General features: G+C 40.6%; 1 protein-coding gene across 21 annotated transcripts in view; it reads right to left on the bottom strand.

Moving 5' to 3' along the window:
- Positions 1 to 1,094: 1,094 nt before the first annotated feature.
- Positions 1,095 to 23,762, bottom strand: part of LOC108028877 (inositol hexakisphosphate and diphosphoinositol-pentakisphosphate kinase) — a 31,217-nt gene continuing 8,549 nt past the window's right edge. For 3 of the 21 annotated variants that reach the window (XM_017100871.3, XM_044093644.2, XM_017100875.3), the window contains exons 2-15: positions 20,732 to 21,164; positions 20,335 to 20,577; positions 18,681 to 19,179; positions 18,349 to 18,620; positions 18,115 to 18,295; positions 17,544 to 17,741; positions 16,147 to 17,167; positions 15,018 to 15,327; positions 10,086 to 11,966; positions 7,837 to 8,220; positions 4,412 to 4,487; positions 4,104 to 4,335; positions 2,121 to 2,697; positions 1,095 to 1,627 (exon numbers count right to left, since the gene is read on the bottom strand). In XM_017100871.3, coding sequence (XP_016956360.1) covers positions 1,293 to 1,627; positions 2,121 to 2,697; positions 4,104 to 4,335; positions 4,412 to 4,487; positions 7,837 to 8,220; positions 10,086 to 11,966; positions 15,018 to 15,327; positions 16,147 to 17,167; positions 17,544 to 17,741; positions 18,115 to 18,295; positions 18,349 to 18,620; positions 18,681 to 19,179; positions 20,335 to 20,577; positions 20,732 to 21,164 — 6,642 coding nt within the window. In that variant the 3' untranslated portion in view covers positions 1,095 to 1,292. Of the gene's footprint in view, positions 1,628 to 2,120; positions 2,698 to 4,103; positions 4,336 to 4,411; positions 4,488 to 7,101; positions 7,275 to 7,693; positions 8,221 to 10,085; positions 11,967 to 15,017; positions 15,328 to 16,146; positions 17,168 to 17,543; positions 17,742 to 18,114; positions 18,296 to 18,348; positions 18,621 to 18,680; positions 19,180 to 20,334; positions 20,578 to 20,731; positions 21,165 to 22,199; positions 23,563 to 23,762 lie in introns of those variants that run through there. The other 18 variants (XM_017100873.3, XM_044093643.2, XM_050890631.1 and 15 more) reach the window with 18 other exon arrangements.

The raw sequence follows: 23,762 nt of genomic DNA, 5'->3' as shown, positions 1-23,762 counted from the left end.
GACGTTACCCTGGATGAGGGCGACTGGCTTCACGGACATGACTTGCCTGCGTTGGACTGGAAATCTAAGGTGGCTCTGGTAGACGAGCGTCTGCTATATAAGTGGCAGCTGAAGTGGGATCTTGCGAAACACGTTCCGTGACTCGCTAGTTTTTCCCAGAGACAGCGTTTGTCTACAGTAGGAAAAACATTGTCTTTGCCCTGAGAGCCGGGTTCTTGCTGACAGGACACGGGTCGAACGAATTTCTCCGGGTCAGAACCCTCAGCACGACGACTGCATATTACTCACCTTGGGCGCAGCGCCCATTGCCAGCTCCAGTATTTGGTCAGCAAGAAAATAATTAATGATTGTTTGAAAAAATTTATAACTATCATTATTAAATTAAATAAAACAAACTTTTTTACTTACACTTTCAATTAGTGTGATGGCATGCTTTCCTTCCTGTGAAGTTTTTCGTAAATACGCGCGAAATAAAAGTGTACGATTGCTCAATTAAGTGTTAGGATCAATCATTCTATAATTTTAAAAATAAATTTAATTTTCTTTTAGATTTTAGTTTTTTAGTCACCATCTTCATCAGCTATTGAGTTTAAAACCATTTTGAAAGTTGAGTCCATTTGTTCATTACAAAAAATATATAAAAAGTATTTCTATAACTTTGGAATGGTTAAAAATATTTTATAATTTTTTCACTAATCAACAAAAAATTATTATGGCTGTCCGCACTGTCGGGCCATGTCCTTAGCAACCATCCTGCACCTGTCCACTTTGTGTTCAAATCCGACGCATCTTTGGCACTCATAAGCGCGCACAAAGGCCCGGCACTTGTTCGCAAACCATGCGAAATATGCCTTGTCCCCGTTGTCGCTTCGACGTTAAACGTAGCGCCATTGGCCTGCGACCAGGGCTTTTCGAGGTGCACTGTCCTCTTAAACTTCGCCAGCCAAATTTTGACCCCTATAAAAAGTTCGATGAAAATCGGACCTTCGGAACAGAGGTGGCCCACTTGGAATACTTTGACTCCGTAGTAAATGCCTTTGGGTTTGATCGCAGGTCAAGAAAATCTGCCTAATCATTTTTTAATAAAACCCATCTTCTTTTGGACAAAAAATATTAATAACCTTTATTTTTACATTTTCTTGGCCCAAGAACAACAAACAATTTGATAAAGATTAAAGATTCCGATAGCTAGTCGATCCATTTGATAGCGCCCGGAAAAGCACTATCTTTTATAAGTTACATTTGCATGGATTAGGAATACAAGTGCTTTAGGATTTTCAGTAGACTGCAAGTTATGAGTGCCTCTGCTTAGAGGTGCTAGGTGCCTCTTCATAGCTGGCTTGATCGATATCGGAGCTATCAAACGATAGCTTAGCGGGCGCCATGGCCGGCAGCAGCAGAAACTCGTTGAACAAGAAGTCTGCGTCCATGGACTGTGTTTTGCCATGATATCCGCGGACGACACCCCGCTTTGGCGGTTCTATAAATCGCTCCTTGACGATCAGGGCCCCTGGTGAGGGCGATGACGAAGGGGACGGCGAGGCCGAGGTTGAGCAACACGCGTTCATCATTCGGCCGTAGTATGCACGTGGAGGCTCCCGCTCCGTCGGGACTTCACTTCCACCTCCTGTAAAGGAACAAAATAATTTGAGCATAAGTTTACGGTTTTCAGGATACATATAGTATATTGTTTTTTTTTTTTTTAAACTTTTTTTTAGAATTTTGTTTGAAAGGGATCATTCATAAAGCAGTTTTGACCAAATAACACAATGCATCATCGGAAAAAGTCAATGGATTGGACTATATTTCCCTCTCTGTGTTACGGTTAAAGTAATAGCAATAGGGTATAGACGTCTCATAGAAACAGTTTTTTAACTTGATCTGATGCACATTCCTTATGGTGGTTGGATATGCTTTAAGACAATAGCGTTAAACTGCGCCTACTACCGGTAACGAAACAGACGGAGAAACGGACAAGGTCAGGTGGCCAAACGGACAGGACTATATCGGTTCGTCCGAGAAATGCTGATAATATAAATATATTTATACCTAATAGGGTCGAACACGTCTCTTTGCTGAAACGGTGTTCAAAACAAATGTTAGTAATATTTCATAGATACCTCTCTGATGCTGTGGTGATCCACCGAGGACTGCACCGCTGCCACTTTTGAGGTCAGTACAGCTCTGGGTGTGACTCACGTTGTCATAATCATCAGTGGCTTGCATGGGCGTTCGCTTAAGCGTGTTGCTTTCAAAAGGAAAGTTGGAGTTCGAAGTCGACTGAGTGAGGTTCTCAAACTTGCGCAGTCGGGCATCCTGGCGCAGATGATGCGTTCCCGCCGCCGGCAGATTAATGGAGGCGTGTAGAATCGGTCCGCCCCCCACCGAGCCGGTTTGATCGCACTTCTCCTGTACCGCTGCTTGAGCGACGTTGCCCTCAAACAGGCTGACCTGTTTTTGGATCTTAGGCGAGACGGTGTCATGGGCACGGCGGACAGGACGCAAATGCTCTGGCGAAGCCTGGGTAATCCGCACGGGCAAAGCAAACCCAAATCGCGGATCATCGCTGGCTACTTCCGGAGGACCCTCTGCGTGCGTGGGACAGCAATAGCAGCTCTCTAGTCGCGGCTCACAGTCGGCCGGCAGAGAAGGTGTTGTGGCCGCTGACAAAGTGGCATCCTCATCATCTTCGAACCCCTGGAAAGTAAAGAGATGTTTTCATTCTAACTGAGAAATCGCAGAGCGCGATGCATTGTAATTTATTTTCATTTCGTGCTGTTGTTTTTGAAACCTTTTCCCGTTATCCGTAACGTTTAGTTTTGCTCATTTTCCCCACACTCAAAATAAGATTATCCCTAAGATAAAGGAAATCGCACAACTTAGGGCGCTGCAAACAGAAAAGGATTTTAACTCTGATAAAACTATGGGCTATACTTTTTAGTGTCCTTTATTATTAATACTCAACAGCATTTCCTATTTTTAGTTTTTAATACAGGTTGAAAAGACCGTCGTTTTCATTGGGGATTAAGAAAGAAGAGGGATCTCCTTAGAAAGTAATACCGAAGAAAAAACTTACATTTTTATTTGTTCGAACAAGTACCTTAAGTTCAGCAACTAAATTTTGTAAATATGTTAGCTGTGGAAGCTGACAAAAAATTTGAATTCTACTCGCATCAAATTGTCTTTCTAAACAAAGAAGAGATTGCCCTAAAATTAAGAAAAAATTAAACAAAAGCTAACCCTGAATATAGGACAAATTTTCATAGAAAATATTTTAGGCGTGGTATATCAGTAGATCAAAATCAAAAAATGAATTTAAAAGTTAGAGCTATAGTAGCAAAAACGGAGGTGTTTTTTTTATTTCTATATTTATTATTCTGATTCTGTTAAATTACATATTTTAAGTTTTAATAATTTTAGTAAGCAATTCAACAACATTCCAGGAAGAGTTCGCAGTTCCTCGGAAATGTTTGCCAAAATCTCTTTCAAGCTTGTCCAATTAAAATAAAATATTTCATAATTTTTAGGGCACTAAGCCTTTACCTTTGAAACAAAAAAAAAAAATCGTAAAATTAAAGGAACATTTCCCATGTTTTATAACACATACATATTTCTTAATTAAGTTTTTTTAATTTTAATGGCAGTTTATTTGTAAAATACGAAAATTAACACTAGATTTCAGATTTCATTCCTACTTTTACTACTACTTGCAATAGAAAAAAGTCTTTTGATACGGTTTCATCGGGATGGGTTTAAACTAAGACCCTAATTTACGTAGAAACGGAAAGACGGATCTGGCGGGTTGGAGACCTTTCCCTCTCTAACCTGCAATCTTCTGATTGCACCCTCTGCAAGGGTATAAAATCTGCGACAATATAAAAGCTAAGGAGAACTTTTTAAACATTTTTGCGACTGTAAGCCCTTAGTTCTCACCCTCTTCAATTGTAGATCTAAGAGATTAACACTGTTTAAAAAAAACTGTCGGTTTCGAGAAAAGGGTGAACGATTTGTAGAATTTGACTCACAGGTAAAATCGTGAAATTAGTAATTTTATCATAAACAATTTAATCGAAATGTATTAGAACACAAAAAACTACACTCACATCCATTGACAGCGACATAGAGCCCTTGTTGGCCACCATGCTCAGGTCCAGATCCATGCCAAAGCTGACTGGAGTGAGGCAGGTGCTTCCGCTGCCATGCTCCTCGCATACGCTCAGAAAGACTCCACCGCCCACTGCTCCTTCGCCGGATTCCAGACTGTCCTGGTTCATGGGCTCGAAGGACGGAGGCACTGCCTCCCACTGTTCCATGATCTCCATTGTTAGGTCCAAGCTGGAAAAATAAAATGGTTTTTTACATAAATAAAATACTTAAGAAATAAAGACTTAGAATAAACTTGTTATTTTACCTTGGCTTTGTTTCCAATTCTGGAAGGGATGCCTCCTCACAGTCCTCAGCTGCTTGCAGACTGTCTTGCGGGTAAACTTTTTATGAAAAGTGGGTGTGTTTGGTGACCAAGGGTTTAAGATGTTAGTTCAATAATTACATATTGACAGGAGCTAGGTAACGTAAAAAGTTATGGAACGACACCGACTAAAATACTACAATTTATAAGCAGACAAAAGAGGAATAAATAAAAAATTCAATAAAGGTGTTCATGAGAGACGACAAATTGGTATTAAATCATTTATTGAAAAGCAAACAGGGATGGCGAGAACAGAAGTTACTTAGAAAACCCAGCGATTTAATTCCCTAGCAACACAAAAAGACATTTCCGATTTGTAATATATATCGTGCTTTTACTTTTTGAATAGACTTTCAATACATTTTTTAAGTTCAGTACATTTTAAAAGCTTGACTATCAGCTTAAAAATAAATTTAAAAATGTGTTTATACCCTTGCAGAGGGTATAATGATTTCAGTCAGAAGTTTGCAACGCAGTGAAGGAGACGTTTCCGACCCCATAAGTATATATGTTCTTGATCAGACGAGTCGATCTAGCCATGTCCGTCTGTCCGTCCGTTTCTACGCAAACTAGACTCTCAGTTTTAAAGCTATCGAGCTGAAACTTTCCCAAAAATCTTGTTTCTTTTGCAGGTAGTTTATGAGTCGGTAGTATCCAGCCGGATTGGACAACTATATCCTATAGGAGAAAAAATCTTTGGTGTTATTTAACATATAACCTCCCACGCTTGCAAATTCAATTTTTTAATTGGTTTTGAATTTTATCAAAATCGGACGACTATATCATTTAGCTGTCATAAAAACGGTCAAAAAATTGGTGGGAAAATAATATGAATAATTATATCTTTGGTGTTTTTTAACATATAACCGTCTTAGCTTGGGAATAACATTTTTTAATTAGTTCTGTATTTTGAATAAAATTTTATCAAAATCAGACGACTATATCATATAGCTGTCATAGGAACGGTTGGAAAATGGGGTGCTTTTTGACATATTATCTTATAATATTGGGAAATAATTTTATTTTTAGGAATTTCGAAATAAATTTAATAAAAATCAAACGATATAGCCGTCAAAGAAACGGTCACAGAAATAATGAAATAATTTTTGTTTATGATCAGTCAAGCTAGCAACAATCTTAACAAATTTAACATAGTGGTACTAATATTGATAATTATTTCTTTGCAAGGGTATAAAAACTTCGGATTGCCGAAGTTAACTTCCTTTCTTGTTTCGTTTTGGAAGTCGCAAAATTTAAACACTGTTAGTAAGGCTACTTAGGTTTAAGGGACGAGCGATTTGTTTATTAAAAAAGTGTAAAAGCAGAAAGAGGCTGACATCTTGTAAGCATATACCCGTAAAAGTTCAAAAAAATTTTAGAGGACAACTCTTGGCGTATACCAATTTTTTCTAATTGTAGGGTAAGGGTACGAAATGATAAATACACGCTAAAACACTTTGCAGATTTGAAAATGATTTATTTTTTCGTCAATAATGGTGGGAAGTGTACAATAATGGAATATAAATTTAACTGTACACTAAAGTCAGTTCAGTTCTGTGTTTAAATCAAATCAAGTTTTTTTTTTTAATTTCTAGCTCACAAAAAACAATCGGTTTTCTCATATCCTACAATATGTTTGTCACTTTTCCCTAGAAAGTAATGTTGAATATATTATAATGCCACATGGTCAACCGGCGCAAAGAAAAAACCTGTTGCCAAAAATCTTAGAAACACTTGTAAATATAACTGACTTGACTTTCTTTGCTCTGGCATTGTATATTTGAATAAAAAATATCAGCTAATGCATGAAGATGCATTTCAACACGTGTAAATAAAAGGAAAGGTTCATCATTTTCGGCACCCGTTTTTGGTGATTAAGCAGCCATTTTCAACTGGGCTCTGCTTAAATACACTTGTGCTGCTTAAGAGCCCCTAAAATCATTAGTCTCAACTTTCTAACTTTAGTATTTTTCCAGATCTCGGCGTTTGTAAGGACGGATAGAGACCTAGACGATCGACTCAGAGAGGATATACAATTTATACGATTGAAGACGCTTTCTTCTGTCACGTACTTTCCGAATACACATTCTTCGAGAAAAAGGTATTATGAACTAGGTAAAAATTGAAATATGGGAGTATAGGTTAGGTGCCGAGTGGAGTAAAGTGACAAACTAGTCAAATTTCCAATTTAAAATTCAGAATAATTGAAGTCTATTTTTTGTATCGCGCCGACAATGTATTTACAATAATATTATTTAGAATATGCGTAATTTTTCGAGGATATCGTGTTGGCTATAATTGCTCAATTTAAACCCAGAATCGAAGTATACATTTTTGATGTGTACAGTTAAATTTGTATTTAAAAAAAAAAAAAATAATTTTTAGATTTGCATAAAGTTTAAAATACTTATATTAGGAACTGCAGTATTTAATTCATAGCAATTTTACCATTGAACTTTTACAAAAATATGTTTAATAGATGTCAGAAATTGTTTGCTTTCAAACTATTTTAAATATAGATTTATGGAAAAATGGCATTAAAAAAAGAAAACACCTAATTTGGGAGGGAGAAATTTAAGTGAAATGTAAATTTATGAAAGGACATAATGCCGCCAGACATGACATCGATACACAGTTTTGCTCTTCCTGGCAATTTTATTCCAATTTTGAACATAGGCTTACGAGCTAAAGGAATTCAATACAGAATTATACATGCATAAATGTACACAAGAATAAAAATGAATTTTAAAAGAGCTAAATAATGATTTACTGCATTCGATTTAAATGCTTGGGTCTGTTGAATTCTCTGAAAAATAAAAATAAATAATAAATATATAAGCGTAATTAAAACAATGCTCGGTTTACATTTTCCCTGAATGGAAGCTGTTTTTAAAAATGCTCTTTGCTTTATTATTTGTATGTTAGAAAATTCAAAAGGTTATATTTTCTTCGTTACTCTCAGATCCAGATAATGTTTGCGATTTCAAAATTTTGAATAAACCCGTTTTTTGAATCGGACGACCTGGTATATACATAGGTGCCAGAGGAACTCTCAAATTAATTTTATTAAATGCGACTATATCTGTAATAGGAATTATAGATATTTTTTTCAATTATATGGATATGCACGGGTATATCAACTTTGCCCTGCCGAAGTTAGCTTCCTTTCTTGTTTAAAACAAAAATGCACAAATTTTATTAAATCAATATTAGGCGCACTGCAAATTTCAAGAGCAATATACGAATTTTATAATTTTGAAATTGGTTCGATTTAGAAAAATAGGGATACGAGTGTGTACTGAATAAGCAAACCAAATCCGTTCACGTTCAACACTGCCACTCCACCACAGAATGTTTCCTGCACTTACGATGCTTCTTTTCCGCCAGCGATTGCAGTAGCTCTGAGTTGCTGTCATCCAGGTTCGGGCACTGGCACTCGGGAAGAAGCCGCAAGTGAGCGTCGGTTGCGCCGGATTCGCTGCCACGCCGGTCGAAGGTCGGCGTTACGGGCCTCTGCTGCCCGCCGATTTGTGCCTCATTGCTGATCGTCACGCCTGGCTGATTTGAGGCGGTCAGCGTCATCGAGGAGACTGCTGGCAAGGTACTCTTGGCGAAGCCCCGTGGCGGGGAACCCGTCGGCGTTTTGAAGATTTGCGCCAGAATCATGTCCTGCAGGAAGCTGTCCAGCTTGCGCAATGACAGGGCGTTGTGCAGCGTTTCAAGCGGTCGAATTGGTGGTACGTCGCCAAAACCTGCACGAAGTAGTTGTCATTATCAGGCAAAATATACGAGTACATTTGTCACAGAGTTGAATTTTCGATATGTTGTATAAAACACACTTATATATATATAGATATAGATATTTATTACACTGACTTATATTATACACTATTTACATAAAATACTAATTATAAATAGCCTGGCAAAGTAAGCAATATAAAAATGCAAGATACATAAAGTAATGGTAACAAAACCAGAAAGACATAAGCTTCTACCTTTTGAGAATTCGTTTTTGGCACGATTTTTTATTCTTAGGATGTACTGTTGTCTAGTCGATGCCTAACACTCATTTCACCTAAATTGACTTCGAAGCAAGTATTTCATGAACGAAGTTCTGTATGCAAATTTACTTTAAATTAGTAGGTTACCGTAGGTTGGCACCGTCTGAATGTTGGGCGTGTCCACATATATACAAAGTTAATATATAATAATAAATAAAAATATATACTCGTACATTACTTTCCAACGAATATAGTATACCTACCTACAAGTAACGGGTTTAACTAAATGCATTGACAAATTTGCCTGCTTCATTTTAAAGTTCAAAGATTAATGATTCAAACGAGACCTAATGAATCATCAATAAGCTGGGCAAAAACAAAAGGTCATCTAATCTACAGACCTCTTCCAGAGTGTTTCTTGAAATTTGAAAGTAACTTAGTTAAAAACCTATTCCATATACTAACTTGTAGTCAACAGGGTGGGATATTGAATGGTGTATATATTTTTATAAACTTGGATGGCAAAATGCAAGGCAAAGTTCTCTCTTTCTGAAGGATAGACTAATGTCCCATCGATACATATTAAGTTTAAAGTAATTGATTAAGCTTAGGTTTTGCGCTTATGTTTTATAACACTGGTCGAAAAAATGTTCTAAAGTATTATGAGACTTAAAATGTATATCAATACTAGCAATCGGAGGTTCAATTTCCCTACACCCAAAGCAACTAAAATATTAGAAGACAAGGACAAACGCTGTAGTCGAGTGCCTGTCTGATACCTGGTACGCTGTTTCAAATTTTAAATAAAGTATTTTCCAGGGCATTTTGTGAGAGTTAGAGCCATGGCTTTATAGGCACTTTATAGAATCTAAATGTTACATTTCAATTCTGAAGCTCCAAAAATATATGCTACCCAAAACTTAGCGTGAGTGTGGTTACTGCTAATATGGGCTTCATAGGCACTAATAGTATCTAAACTTGGGGCTTTTATTTTATTGCTTTTATAGATTTCGAGATCACAGCGTTCACACAGACGAGATCAACTCGGCTAGAGATCCTAGAGAAGAACATATACGTTTACTTAGTTACTTAGACTAACGAGTATTATTTGACTTCTTACTTTTGCCCCCAAGAGGTGAATTGGAAACGCGATATGAGAAGTAGATTTAAGGCCAACTTGTAGTGACTCTTTTAGTCACAAGTAGTGATTATTTTCTATCTGCGTTTGGATCTAATCGTAAATGTCTAGGATTGATAAATACCCTACGAAATTTATTAAGCTCTTCGACGCGGATCAACATACTTGAGCTAACAATTTGGTATAATTTTATGCATTTGACTTCCGACTGCCTTCTTTACGGACATGATAGTATCACACATGATTTTTCTTTGCCAAGGGCATCTCTAAACCATTTAGATTCTTGATTTCTGAACACTCTTATTCGATGAAATCTAGAAAGGATGGGCTTCTCTCGACCAGTGTGGGAAGGGAAAAACTTATAGGTATCTTACGCATTCTAACAACATTCTAGCCCTAAGAGACCCGACTTACTCCATCCGAAGGGAAGAATATTCCGGGCTCAAACCAAGTTTAATATGGGGTGTTGTGTACTTACCGGACGAGGAGACCGGTATCATATCGCGCAGATTGGGAGCGGAGGAGCTTCCGCTAATGACGGCGGTGCTGAAAAGGCTATTTGCGCTGGTGGCCATCTTTTTGCTAAAACCACCGAAACCCAACATTTTCATATAGGACATCTGGCCGGCAATACTGTGTCTTTGGCGACGCGACGAACTGGACGAGTTGGCCGATGACACCGATGCCGAAACTGACACCGAGACTTGGCTATCTGTGGCGATGGTATTGGTACAACAAGACAGGGTCGTGGTAGTGGTGTTTGTATTCGTGGCGGTGTTGTTGGTTTCGATCAGTGTGTTTTGGGTGATTCGTGGTGTTTGGTGTTGTTGTTGATCGGCGATCGTTGTTAGGTTTGGGTGTTGATGTACATGATGGTGTGGTGCGTCGTTTGGGGTGGGATCGATTGATTGGAATTGGTTAGTAAATGGTTTATTAGAAGACATTGTTGCTGTATTATCAAACAAAGCTGCTGCTGCTGCTGATGTTGTTGTAGTGGCGGTGGATGGTGTAAATGATGCTGGGGATGTTCGGGTTGCTGTTGGTGTAGGATTTCGTATACCTTTTGTGAGATCGGTTACTGTATCTGTTGGTGTGACCGTTGGTGAAACTTGGGTAGTCGTTGATTCATCTTTCATTGTATCCGTTATGTTTGTTTTTGTATCAGCTCTAATATCTGTTGCTATAGTAGTTGGTGCAAATGTTGTAACTGTTACTGTCTCTATTTCTACATCCTTTGGTATGAGTATACCCTTAGATATTTCACTTTCTATTGTAGTGTCTACTGATTTCAATGTCGTTGCATTGGAGCTTTTTATGCTCGTCGATTTCGTGGTAACTGCTGTGTCTGTTATCAACAGGGTGGGCAGGTTGTAGACTACATGGGGCTCCGGCTGCGATGGCACCTCCCACACCTCCCCTGTGGGTGTGACTTGCTCCTTGATGGGCTCGAAACAGCTCACGAAAGATCCGCTGGAGGACGCAGCCGCACCCACAGATGAAACGGTGAAGCGAAACGGATTGTCCGTCAGAACAGGAGCCGAGGCTGGCATTGACAGCTGACCACAGGAGCTACTGGTGGCCTTTCGTTGGGCAGATGATGAGGCCGAGGAAGATGCTTTGTCCATGTCTTGGCAGAGACGTAGGGTGGAGGCTGTGGGCGATGTGGTAGCATGAGCCATTGGCGATGAAGCACCCATCGCGGGCTTTTGAGCGAAATAGGAGCTCATAAGGACGGCCGGTGCCGAGCTGGACAACTGGAAGTCGTCATCGAAACTGCTGCCACTGACATCCGCCGCCGCTGTCGGCCCACCGCCTGCCTCCGAAAGCTGCCCAGCTTCTGGTGGGGAAGACGCAGCCTTCGCCTGGCCCAAGTTAACGAGACTCTTTGAGTGCGAATGTGCCTGGACAGCCGAGCTGCTGCAATTGCAGGAGCTTAGGGGTCGCTCGTTGGTGGCTATTGGTGAGATCTGCGGCAGGTGCCGGAGCTGCTCAAGATCTTCGCCCTCGTCGCAGCTCTCCATCCGTCGCATGGTCAACACATGGAGACGTTTGTGCGACAGCGAGCCGCATTGGGGAGTTGCAGGATGCAACGAAAAATCAATATCCGACAATGGCAGCTCATTCGTCGATGAATCGATTTTGAAAAAGGACAAACTATTCGTAACGCGAATCTGAAAAGCAGTGCGATTTCCAGCTTTGGGATAGGCTTCTCCTTCCGAGTTGCCCGCTCGAGCATGGACTATCTCTCTAAATTCAGGAGAAAGTACTTGGTAGCTATCTTCAAACTCAGAAGTTTTCACCTGAAAGCTATCCTCCTCAGAAGTAAGACCTTGGAAAATCTCCTCAGAATCATTCAATACTAAATACCAAAGTCACATTCGGTCCGAGATCCACATGGAACCAGGTAGAAGGGTAATTAGTGATAAATGTTGGTTTGATCAGGTTTTCAGTTAGAAATTAGGCAAGTTCGTTATGATATATTCGAGAATTGGAGTGTCAGTGCATTTTTGTATGTGTGTACAAATAGAAAACTCATTAGCCGAGATAGCCAAAAGTCGAAGATTGCAGAAAGTTCGTAGTTAACCAAAGGTTCGTAAAAACACGGGGATAGAAAACGAAGGAAAAAATGTTTAAACCAAAAGGAAATCAAAGGTAAGAAAAGTTAAATCGGCACGCCGAATGGAAAATGCTCCTGCGGGACCTGGACGATGGTATTACTCTAGTGCAGGGACCTCACCACCGAATCTTGCTACAAAACTCCTTTCGGTAGACCTTGAATCCAAAAGTCAGCCATTGCGTTTAAAGTTTCTTGTTATACGTTTTCCAATCTAGTGGGAACAGTGCGGTACAAGTCAAATTCGAAAATAAATATGGTAGGACCCTTCATTTGTAACGAAATTATTATTCAAGATTTTATTAATGATTTTTTTTTTATAGGATTTCTAAAAGTTATTAAGAGACCTGTCCTCAGTCCTGACTTAAGCCCCATCTGCACATCCGATGCATGTCTATAAATAGAGCCAAATTCGTTAACCAAACAAATTTAGATATTGCTAAAGCTTATAAATGCCCTAAGATTATAATTTACGGGCCGTAGGAATGGCTTTATACTCACATAGGTAATTGTTTGCCTTTGCAAAGAATGATCTGACAACTGCTTATTTTGTACTTTGTTCTTTTTGTGCGTTTTTAGTCAAGATTTTCTATTAATGATTTCTTGTAATATAGATATGTCTTTGTCAAAGAAAATATGTTTTACGGTAAACGTTTTTAAAGGAAAAGTAACCCACTATTAACCCACTATTAAAATGTGTGCTATTAATCTAATGGTTCCTTGCCATAGCTTTAATAATTGAATAAAAACACCTCACGGAGGTGTTTCTTCAAATCACTGCTTTATACCTGCCTTTACCAATCGTTCAGACTCACAAGGGCATTCAAAGAAATTTAAAGTTGGCAAACGTGGCAGCTGCAGCGGCAAAGGCTCTTAGTAAAAGCTTTAGTGGTGCGTATATATCACAATATTCAGGCCTGGAAGAATACGTGGGTTCGGGTCCGGTATGTCCTTGTCTCTGTAGTTGTTTATATATTGATGTGTGGGTGTGGGGAGGCGTGGATGGGTGGGAAGGGTCTGCAAACAACAACAACGAGCAACATATAGACAGACAGAGTAACTTTAACCTTGTTCCAGTATTGTTCATGCACTGAAACAAAACAGAGATAGATTGACAGCACGGAGAGAGGCAGACAAACAGGCAGATACAGAGAGAGTTTGATAGAGGCCAAATAAGAAGGGGGTAATACTTCACAGTGTGAGGACGTGGCAGCTGGACGCCAGCAAAAATTTGAATAGTTCTTTCGGAGGAACTGGTTGATGGGTGTAAATCTTTCCTGGCGTTCAGCTGCATTTCGTAGGGGCGTGGGATGTGTGCAGAGCCGTGGCTAGAGTGGCAGTGTGTTTGTTTGTTTTGTTGTGACTGAGACAGTTTCACCAGCATTGCCAAGTACACGGGATTCCGCGGCCAGATGCTTCCGGATTTTATTTTTTCTAGACAAACAGTACGTTTTGTTTGTCATGTGAAAAATACAGATCGAAATTTATATGTATTCAATGAAAACGTGTGTTTTAATGCGTTGTTTTTCTTGGGTGGAGTGTCATTTCGATCGTTGTACAATAGAAAAAATGAAAACCAAAAAATGTTGGGCACAGCTCAAAAGAGATAGAGATGAACATTTTTGTAAACTTTTCTTGAACAATAGTGAGTTTTATGGAAAGTTAAAACCGAATAATATTCGTTTACCATTCCAAATAGAGCGACATCTAGCTAAAGGATATATAAGTAATATCTATTTTATATGTATATAAAAAAGGGAGTAATAATTGTCGAAATATTTGAAGTGAAGGAATATAAAATAAAACTAACGTTGTTTCTGAATTTTATGTAGGGGTCTGCTTTCTTTAGTGTTAGTCTTGGGGGACTTCCCGGTGGTGTCAGATGGCAGTGCGATCGGGAAATCGAGTGACGCAACCACAGAAATCAAAGAAACAGCATGCAAGTAACCCCACAAAAAATATGAGTACCATAAAAGAGGACAAGAAGTTATGCAAAATTTAAAGAGATGAATTAGGGTGGTTCTTCGGGGAATCCGAGGCCTGGATAAACTGGCAGAGAGAATCGCTTGGTTCCTCAACTAACTCTATATTCCTGTAGAGTAACTGAGAGTTAACTGCAACTTTTCGTTTAGTAAACCAACACATCATCAAGAAATGCTATTTTTTGGCAATGACGAATAAAAATGAACTAGTAAATTATAAACATAAATTAATTCCCATGTGAATACACTAAAAACAAAAGGCCGATAGAACAGCACATTTTCTGCGTGAGAATAAACGCTAAACAAAAATTGCCAAGAACTTTCCATCCCTCAAAGTTTTGGGAAAATATTGCCAAATATTTGACTTTCTTAAGGCTTGATAAGACAAAATACAAATGGTTGTTTTTTATTTCAAAAAACGAACAAAGAAATTCCTTCATACAAAATTTGGATTTTCTGTATTAAGTGTTGCAGTGTCTCTAGGCACATTCTCAATAAAAGAACTTCCGTGAGAAGTTTCACATTAAGAAGTTAGATTCAATCATTAAAACTTATTTTTCGAGTTCCTTCTCTGCCAAACCTTATCAAGCAATAATGGGTAAGTACGGAAACCAAACCATATCAGTGCGTATTAGTAAGAAATTGGAATTGCCAATAGGGTAGTTGTGAGACGTGATAAACAAAAAAACAGATTTTTAGATAGCTGGGTAACGGGGTGGTGGTGAATTCCAGTCTCTGAGGAAAAGGCGGCTGTGGAGGCGGCGGCGGCAAGCTTTGCTCGATCGACCGTCAGTCCCTACCCAAATATACGTACCCGGCTCCTTGGCACAAACGCCGGAGGAGGGACGCTGCTCGAAGCTCCGGGAACGTGGTTCGCAGTCTGGGCTCACTGCACGGATATCAGGACTGATTGGCCGGAGCTGCTGGCTTTGCTGCTGTTGCGAGGCCAGTTCCTCGTTCAAGCGCTTGGCAAGATCCATTGCCTCATGACCACTGACCGTGTGATGAGCTCCGATGGGGATGGGCTTCGATTTGAATTGCTTTGACCTCAGTTCTAACCGGTTGAATCCAAAGGCGGGGGAAGTGCGTTCAGCGTTGCGATCGGTGCTTCTTTGGCCGGTAGTCTGAAAAAAATTCAACAGACATTACACATTACACACCGAAAAAAATCAAAACTGGCTATCAATCATGTATTTTTTAATACTCGTAGAGTAAAAGGGTTTTGCTGTGGACGGGAGTCCACTTAGTGACGAAGCGCACCAAAAGAGTACTATACATATGAACACGAAGAAATGAAAATGATCTTCCGATCAAAGAGCGGTACTAAACAAATGTAAAAGTGTTCGTCTAACGCAGGCAGTAAAAAGTTTTTTATATTGTATAATATTATATCTTTTACTTATGTATTTGTAATTTAGGTTTCTGTAAACCTTCATCCGGAAGAATTATGCAAAACATTTTAAGAACTGAAATGGACTAATGGAATGGTTATAAGCGGCCTATTATCTTAGGTCATCGTGGACCTAAGATATTGAACTGTACCTAAAAATATTTGACGGCTAAAAATCTAGACCAAAAAACTAAATATGTCTGTTATATGTACATTGGTTCTTGCCAAACTTGCCAAACGATCTTAGATACTACAACATAAAAAATATGTTTTTCGTTCGGATAACGAATCACTGCGCAGTACCTAAGCTTTGCACTCCAATCCCGGTTAGGAGTCGGGTTTAGCTCTTTTCAAAATTAAGAGCTGTAATCTTTCATTTATACGCGAGAAAAAAATTAGGGTTGACTTAAATTGTATGTGCTTTCATTTCCCTTTATAAGTCTTTATCAATAGGCTCGGAAATGCTTCCAAAAATAATATTCTTAATTGTACTAGTAACGGAAAAGCAAACGAATTTTACCTCCAAATTCAGAGGCCTAGTATATGAACTTACCACTCGCTTCTTGCCCTCTCGCTCCTCTCCCGAATTCGAGTCGTTCTCCTCCTCGATCCTGGCGGGATTGGACTCATCCGAGGACTGCAAGCTTACATTGCAAGCATTGTCGCCGTGAGAATGCGGCCGAAAGCCCGGACCTGGCGGCAAGTTTTTCTGCACGCAACAGTTAACACCTGGACTGAAGTGAAGTTCGACGTGGAAGCGTTCTTCGGAAGTTGGATCCTTGGTGGGGTCTTCGTAGAGCATGATGACGATTTGAGACATGTAGTTCAGTTCCGATACCATTGAAATGTAGTCCATGGCCCGACGCCACTGCTCATCCGTGACCACATTAAGTAATCCCCCGTAACGCAGAACCGTCAGCAGGGAGTGGACATGCGATTCACTGGTGAAATAAAGCCTTGTGCGGACATGCCTTTGAGGACTTGCCACACCATGGCTGTAGTGTGGGTTCAAACGGTTCATAAACTCGTCTTCAACTTCGTCAATATTTCGCTGCAAGTCACCCTTGATCTTCCTTAGTAGTGGAGAGCAAATACCCTGGCCAATGGCCAATTTTTCCTGCGGCGTCAATCCATATTCCTGTGGTATAACTATATCAGCCAGATTCTTTGCGTATATGTACAACTCCTCCGCCTGATCATACTGCAGAGTATGCTGATTATGCTGCAGATCGTACTTGATGCAATCATAGATATCTGGAATCTTGGAAATGTCAAACAGTTTCGATTTAGTGCTAAAATCCTTTTCGATTTTCTCCCAGCGACAGCGCATCAGGTCCCATGTCTCGCCGTGGTACAAGATCGCGTCCTTGGTCTTCGGATCGTCCTTCTTGATGCTGATAATGTGCAAGAGCTCCCGTATTAGCAGATGCACATGGTGACAGCAGTCTACTGGATTCTTAACGAAGTCCAGCGCCTGGGTGATCGATTTGCTATTGCAAGGATTAATCTGCTCGCGATCCTCCTTTGAAAACTCCCGATCATTCTGCATTAGCTCGTGGAGTCGTCCCTTCGCCCTGTTGCAGATAATATTAGAATTTGAATATTTTCATGTTTTTGCTTTATTTTTGAGAGGCTACTATAAGATTTTCTCAAACATAAACCAACATATTTATAAGAAGGTTTAAACGTCGTTTTAGGCTTATAGTTTATCTTTTTATCTATCAAATAAAGCACAATACCATATTTTTCATTAGAAAACAAATATATATATTTTTAATACAGAGGACTTAGGCCATCGTTCTATTTTAACTTTTTTTCAATTGTCCTTAAATTAGATTTGGTTTTTTCCCTTCCCTTTAGGTTCTCCCCTCCCCCAAATCAGCAACCCTTCTGTTTAAGCACTTCGTAATTATAGGCGCATGTGAAATAAATATTTAGGGATATGCTTACAGGTTCTGATACTTGCTGGAGTCACAATCATTGTCCAGTAGTCCGTTTGTATTGGCGCTCTTAACCATCTGGACAAGGATGGGTGTGAGTTCGCCCTCTAGGGCTAGCAAGCCCTTGGCAAAAGCGGCAGCTGTCATCTGGACACGTCCCTCATCCGAGGCGTAGATTTTGAGGTCGTGCCGGAACGTTGAGTGTAATCTAAAATATTTGTGTTTCGATGAATTCAAATAATTAAAAGTCTAATTTAATATGTACAGTTCTTATATTTAGAAATGACAACAAGAAAAGAAAGCCATTTACGAGTGCCTCGAATATCAGATACGCGCTACTCAACTAAAGGAAGTGCCCCGGAGATGAAGATATGCAAGCAGCCAAACGACTGCTTCCGAGATTCCACAGGAGCTCCATAATTGTCTATATATGCCAGTATTTGCTTATATTTTACCCGTTACTCGTATAGTAATAATAAAATAGAATAAACTTATGCCAACTCGATATAAAAAAATGAATATTGCTAGGTGATCGATGGTTATAGATGAAGTATAACTTTAGGAAGAAAGGGTAAACTCACCTTAGCAGGCCCAGACCCTGGGTTCCCGAGTAATCTGATCTTCCCTGCCCACCTGGATACATGCAACGGAAGATGCGGCCCAGTTCCTCTGCCTGTATGCGACCGGCTGGCGTCAGTTCACCGCCCCACTTGAGGATGAGGACCAGCGATGGCTCCACAGGCTGATCTGCTGCTGGATTAGCTTCGCTTTGGTTAATCGGGGCACTTGGATAAGGGGAATCCGACCGGACTTACTGTCATCGGAGCTAGAACCGCGTGGGCGACCCTTCGGTTGGTACTTCATCTGAACCTTGCGATTTATGCCGGAAAAGTGGCCGTACATTTCCAGAACGTTCTTCAGCTGTTCCAGTTTGCTTTCCTTCTCCTCGATCTCGGCGTGGGCCTTTGTGTGGATCTCGCTAAGCAAAAAACGGGCAATGTCCAGGATTTCCTGCAGTTGCTTGGGCCGCTTCAACTTAACGTGGCCAAGCTTATAGCCGTCGTACTTCTCGAAGATCTCAAAGAATCTGATTGGAAGAGATGGTTTTTGTCATACATCCTTCAGGGCTCTAAGTTAAGTTACTCACTTGGGATGTCGCACCTCCACCTTCATCTTTTGTTTGGGAGTGCGATCACCATGCCGGATCACTGCCACCACGCAGCGCAGCTCCATCATCTTGCCGAAAGTGGTGGGCACAATAGGAGGGTCGTCCAGTTGGAAGGGCACCGACCAGGGGATGTGCAACGTAGGCGTTAGCTCTCTTAGGATCATGTTGCCCAGTATCTTGGCACAGTCGTCATAGTACTTGTTCGAGTTCTTGACGAAGCTAAACCCATTAACATCGCAGACGTAGCTCTTTCCATTGGCCCGCAGCAAATCGAACCCGCATACGGTTTGCTTGAAGGCAAGGCACACCTTCCGTGAGATGAGCTTCTCGGAATGATTGAGAATCACTGGATAGCGAATTTCCTTGCCCTCGCTGTCGCGTTCCACTTTGCCATCCAAAGCGGGACTTTTGCGGGCCTCGGCATGGGCGTAATCGGGTCCCACAGTGTACACCTTGACGTCTGTGCCTGAAAAGTATACTAAGTTGTAAAGGTGATGCTGGATTCAGTGCGTTCGACTGGCGGCCACTGGTATGTTTCGGTGTTTTTCTACTTATTTATTGTTTATCTATTAACTAGATTTATGCGAGCTTGGCGATGAGCGAAACGTTCGTGGCGAAACGCAGGACAAGGCACTATGAGTGATGCTTCGTTGAGGAAATAATTAAGTGGGACTTTCAGATTCGAACTAGCCAAAGCCATAACAATAAAACAGCCAGGGCGCATTAGCGGGGTTATCATGACGGCAGCGATGGAAGAGGTTTTTTCTTATGAAAGTCAAGTTATTATACCCATTACTAGTAGAGCAAAGGAATGAACTAGGCTCGTCGTAAAGTATGTATCAGGTAAGAGGAAGCGTTTCCAACTCCATAAAGTAGATATCCCTAACCAAGTCGATTTTGTCCATCTGCCAGTGTAAACGCTGATGTTACGGAAACTATTAAAGATACTGAAGTCGGATTTTAGATTTCGATTCCTCAGCTTACCTACGTCCACTCCTTCGACCTCCCAAACATGTGGTTGTAGGAAACTAGAAAAATGTTAGCTATTATGTATTGGCTTCGACAAAGCCTATCCACTAATTAAAATAAATCTAGCTACTTACACTCCGAGTCCCACAACCGGACCAAAACTGTCGAGCTTTTTGATGCTGGAAACAAATTTTAACTGACATGTATTGGTCTCGTCAATACCTATGAATTTACCTTACTGTTTAATGTGTAAGTAAGGTAAGGAATCTAAATCTGAAATCCCCATTCTATATATTTAATAGTTTCCGTAATATAAGATCGACTCGGCTAGTGATCCAGAAGTTATATTTATATGTATCTACCTGTTACATACTTCTATAAATACATACAAATAAATAAAAGTGTATAACACAGTGTAATTTGTTCGTTTGAATCAGTCTTATACCTAAACATATTGCATATAAAATGTAATTTAAGGATAATTTGATAATTTTATAATTTGAAAAGAAGTCAAGTAATTTGCTATTACAAAAATCATTATACCAAGGGAAGCATCTAGATACAACTACCTAAAAACCTCCTATTACTCGTTAGGAATTAAGGTGGAATGGATTAGTATTGGGTAGTACCAACAGCTGCATAGAACATAGAGCAAGTTGCATACCATCAGTGGGCATAAAGTCCTCGTAGATGAATGATCCCGTCTTGCGCACTCTGGACTCCGGGGAATATACGCTGCTCCGGCTGCCTATTTTCCGGAAAAGCCGTTGACTTCCCCCACCCGCCGATGTCGGGTAGTATATGTATATGTTGTGATCCTCCGCCGAGACCGGCTTCTCCACAAACGGTTTGTTAAATGTGATTCCATTAACCTCGACGTGATCCTCTGACTCGATCAGCTCATGATCTATTGAGTAAATATGCATTATCTAGGATTAGCAGGTAGTGTGAATTGATATATTGGGGGCACCCCTATTTCGCTGTTAAAAGATGATGACGATCCATGTTGTGCAATCTACTTTTTTGATAATGGACATCGAACACCATTTGTCTATACTTACGTTTGGGATCCGGCGAATCGCGGTCGAGGACGGCATAACGCGGTATCTCAATGCCCTCCTTCTCCAAAATAGCGTATACCCTCCGCCTATCCTGAATATCATACTGCATGTGCAGGTTATTTAGCACGAATGGGTTCCGTAGCTGGGCATACTCGATGGCCTTCTCCAGCGGAAAGCCCTTCGAGTGAAACGAAACCAGGCAGTCGCAAGTGGGCCAATTCTGAACCGGCTCTCGGAGGATCACGTTTTCCTCGAATGTCACCAGCTTAATGAACTCGAATTCTCCGAGGCGCGTGAGGATCTCCTTCATCGGCTTCGACTGTGTCTTCTTGGCCATCGCGCAGATTCCGACAACAACTTGCTTGCTGTTGCTCGACGAAGTGCTCGTGTCGGAGTCCATCCCGTCATTGCTATCACCGAAGTCCGTGTCACCCTTTAAGACAAAAGGAGGCGTGTGTTAGAAGCGATTTGATCAGGTATATGCAATTTTTCCTATTGGTCAACTACAATGTTACGCTATAGTCTTCTATTAAATAACCGTTACTCAGCTAAAGAGAGTGCGAGAGGGATGGAGGTAGGTTTGCTTGTGGCTAGCGTTATCTAGCGCCACCTAGCGTTTTTAAGCTTTTATTCCTCGTTTTGAAAACTGATATTTTTCATATCTAGATGAACCATTTTCGTATTAAACTGAACGCTTTTCTCGCCCAGCAACTCCAAAATGTTGAGTTTGAGTAGAGTGAAGTTATGAAGATATGTATGTGTTTAAATTGGTTTTCTGGTCGGGATCCAACCTGACCCCGATATAAAGATTACTAACACGCATGCTATTTAGCACTAGTTTAAAAACTAACTAATTTGACTCATAACTCGTAAGGTTATTCTTTTCTCGTGTAGTGTATTCTTTACTCTGTGTTTTTGCTAAAATGTACGTAACCAGTCGAGGGAAATGTGTCCGAACCTATAAATTATATACGTGATTGGGACACTGTACACTTCCGCTCTTCGAGTAACAGGTATACAAATGGGGGATAGCTCCCTTGCTGACAAACGATTTATACATCTGCCAAATCAAGGGTTAATAAGACCCTAACGTCGAGGCACAAGCACCAACAAAGGAAGAATATGCTTCGCTAAGCAAATAAAAATAAGAACGAGGAAACGTTTCTCGAAATGTGAAACGGCTTTCAACCGGAATCCAAGAACTAGGCTTTGATCGGCTCTTCAAACCAAATTAACTGCAATCGGCTTATCAAAACAAAAAAACATTATGATGGTAAGCTCATATTGTTACGAAGGGAAAGATATTTTCAATCCCGTATGTCAAAAACAGTTGGCAACAAAAACAGGAATATTGATTATTTTAATCTATTGTACGTAATGACAGATTTTGTAGTGATTGACCACCAGATCAGCATAGCTCGTTAGCGTTTTAGAGGTTTATATACTAGTCCAAACCAATGGAACCTACATTCATACAGACATCGCAGAAGCAAAAATCATCGCTATCCTCATCGCTGCCATGGCTTGAGCCGAAATCCTTGTAAGTGCTACCGTTGAAAGGCCCATACTCCCCAGCGTCGTCGTTCTGGCTTTTGTGGAGCGGATTAAACGGGCCCGGTTGACTGCCTGCTCCGGCACTCAGGCTTCGTCGCTGGCGCTGCAGCAATCGATTTCGGCGCCTGCGATCGCGACCAGGAGTCCGACGACGACCGAATATAAGTTGCACTGCGTCCAGACTGTGGCGGCGACTAGAGTGCGCACCCTTAGGACACGCACTTTCCACACACTCCGAATCGCTCAAGACCGCTGCAGCGGTTGCTGAAGTTCCGGCGGACGCAGCGGCAGCTTCCAGTTTCTTTTTGTGCCGCTGATGACGCGACCGAAGGTTCTTTAAGCGCCACCAGTCCTTAAACCAGGTCCACTCCATTGTGTTGCCAACTCAGTTACTTTTCAACTAAATCTGTCTGATTAACGAGTTACCAGCCCGCAAGGGGTTGCTTTTGAAAATGTAAAAAACAATAGGACAAATTCGAAATGCGGGTGCTCCGGAGGAGCTCTTAGAACGAGCAGAGCACAGGTAATCTGGCGGATCATAGACCTTTAAGGCAAAATCTCGTCGTCGCTTTTATTTCTATACTATTTAAGAATGTAACACAATCGTATTCCCAATTTTTTAGAAGATATCAAGGATCAATAATACCCCTTGCATGAGTTTAAAGTAGTGAAACAATATCATTAACTAATAAAATCGTCTCTCCGTAGGTGTCAATTTTTTAAGTCTGAGTCTTCAATGTCATGTTGAGCTGTTGTCCTCTGCCAAATAAAATTAACATTAATTTGATTTTTTCCGTAAAAATAATTCATAATGTAATGCTAATTTTACTAACGACAAAACTCAACAGTTGGGCCGGCAAATTGACATGGAACGTTGCCTCTAGTTAATGACAAAAGTCAACACGACCAGATCAGATAAAACCGTCTGATTTCCCAAGGAACGTATCTGATTAGAAAACATTTTTGAAAGTCTTCTGTGATTGGAGATTGCTCGGAAGAAAATTTTGCGACGCCCTTGCTTATACTTCTTGATAAACATTTCAATTGCTTATTGCTTTCAATTGTCTTGTACGTTTGATCCATTTTGTGTGGGCTTATAGCTGCATTTAGCTGCGCCTAAGTGATCTATGGCTGACAACAGTGATGGGTATCGATAAACCAAGCTGTACGTGTGTTCGTCGGCCGAGTTCCTTCAAAACAAATGCCCTAACTCTGAAGAAAACTGAAATCGCAATCTGACGAGGTCAGCTGTTCCGAGCGACGCGGCAAACTGAGTGTCGGAACTAAACAAAACGGTTCGCTTGGGTCCGCTGGGGATCGAATCGGATCGCGTCGGACTTTTCAGAGCGTCGCCATTTGGTTTGCGCCCACTCACAAAGTCGGGGCGAGCCTAGTCAGCTGCAGATAACAGGGAGAAAAACGGAAAGAGATTGTTTGCCTGAAGAGAAAAAATAGTCACCTTTGTGATGCACACTGA

Source organism: Drosophila biarmipes, chromosome X, assembly GCF_025231255.1.
Source record: "Drosophila biarmipes strain raj3 chromosome X, RU_DBia_V1.1, whole genome shotgun sequence".
Taxonomy (NCBI): Eukaryota; Metazoa; Arthropoda; class Insecta; order Diptera; family Drosophilidae; genus Drosophila; species Drosophila biarmipes.
Note: the sequence above shows the minus strand (reverse complement) of the source record. Positions and strands in the feature narration are given on the sequence as shown.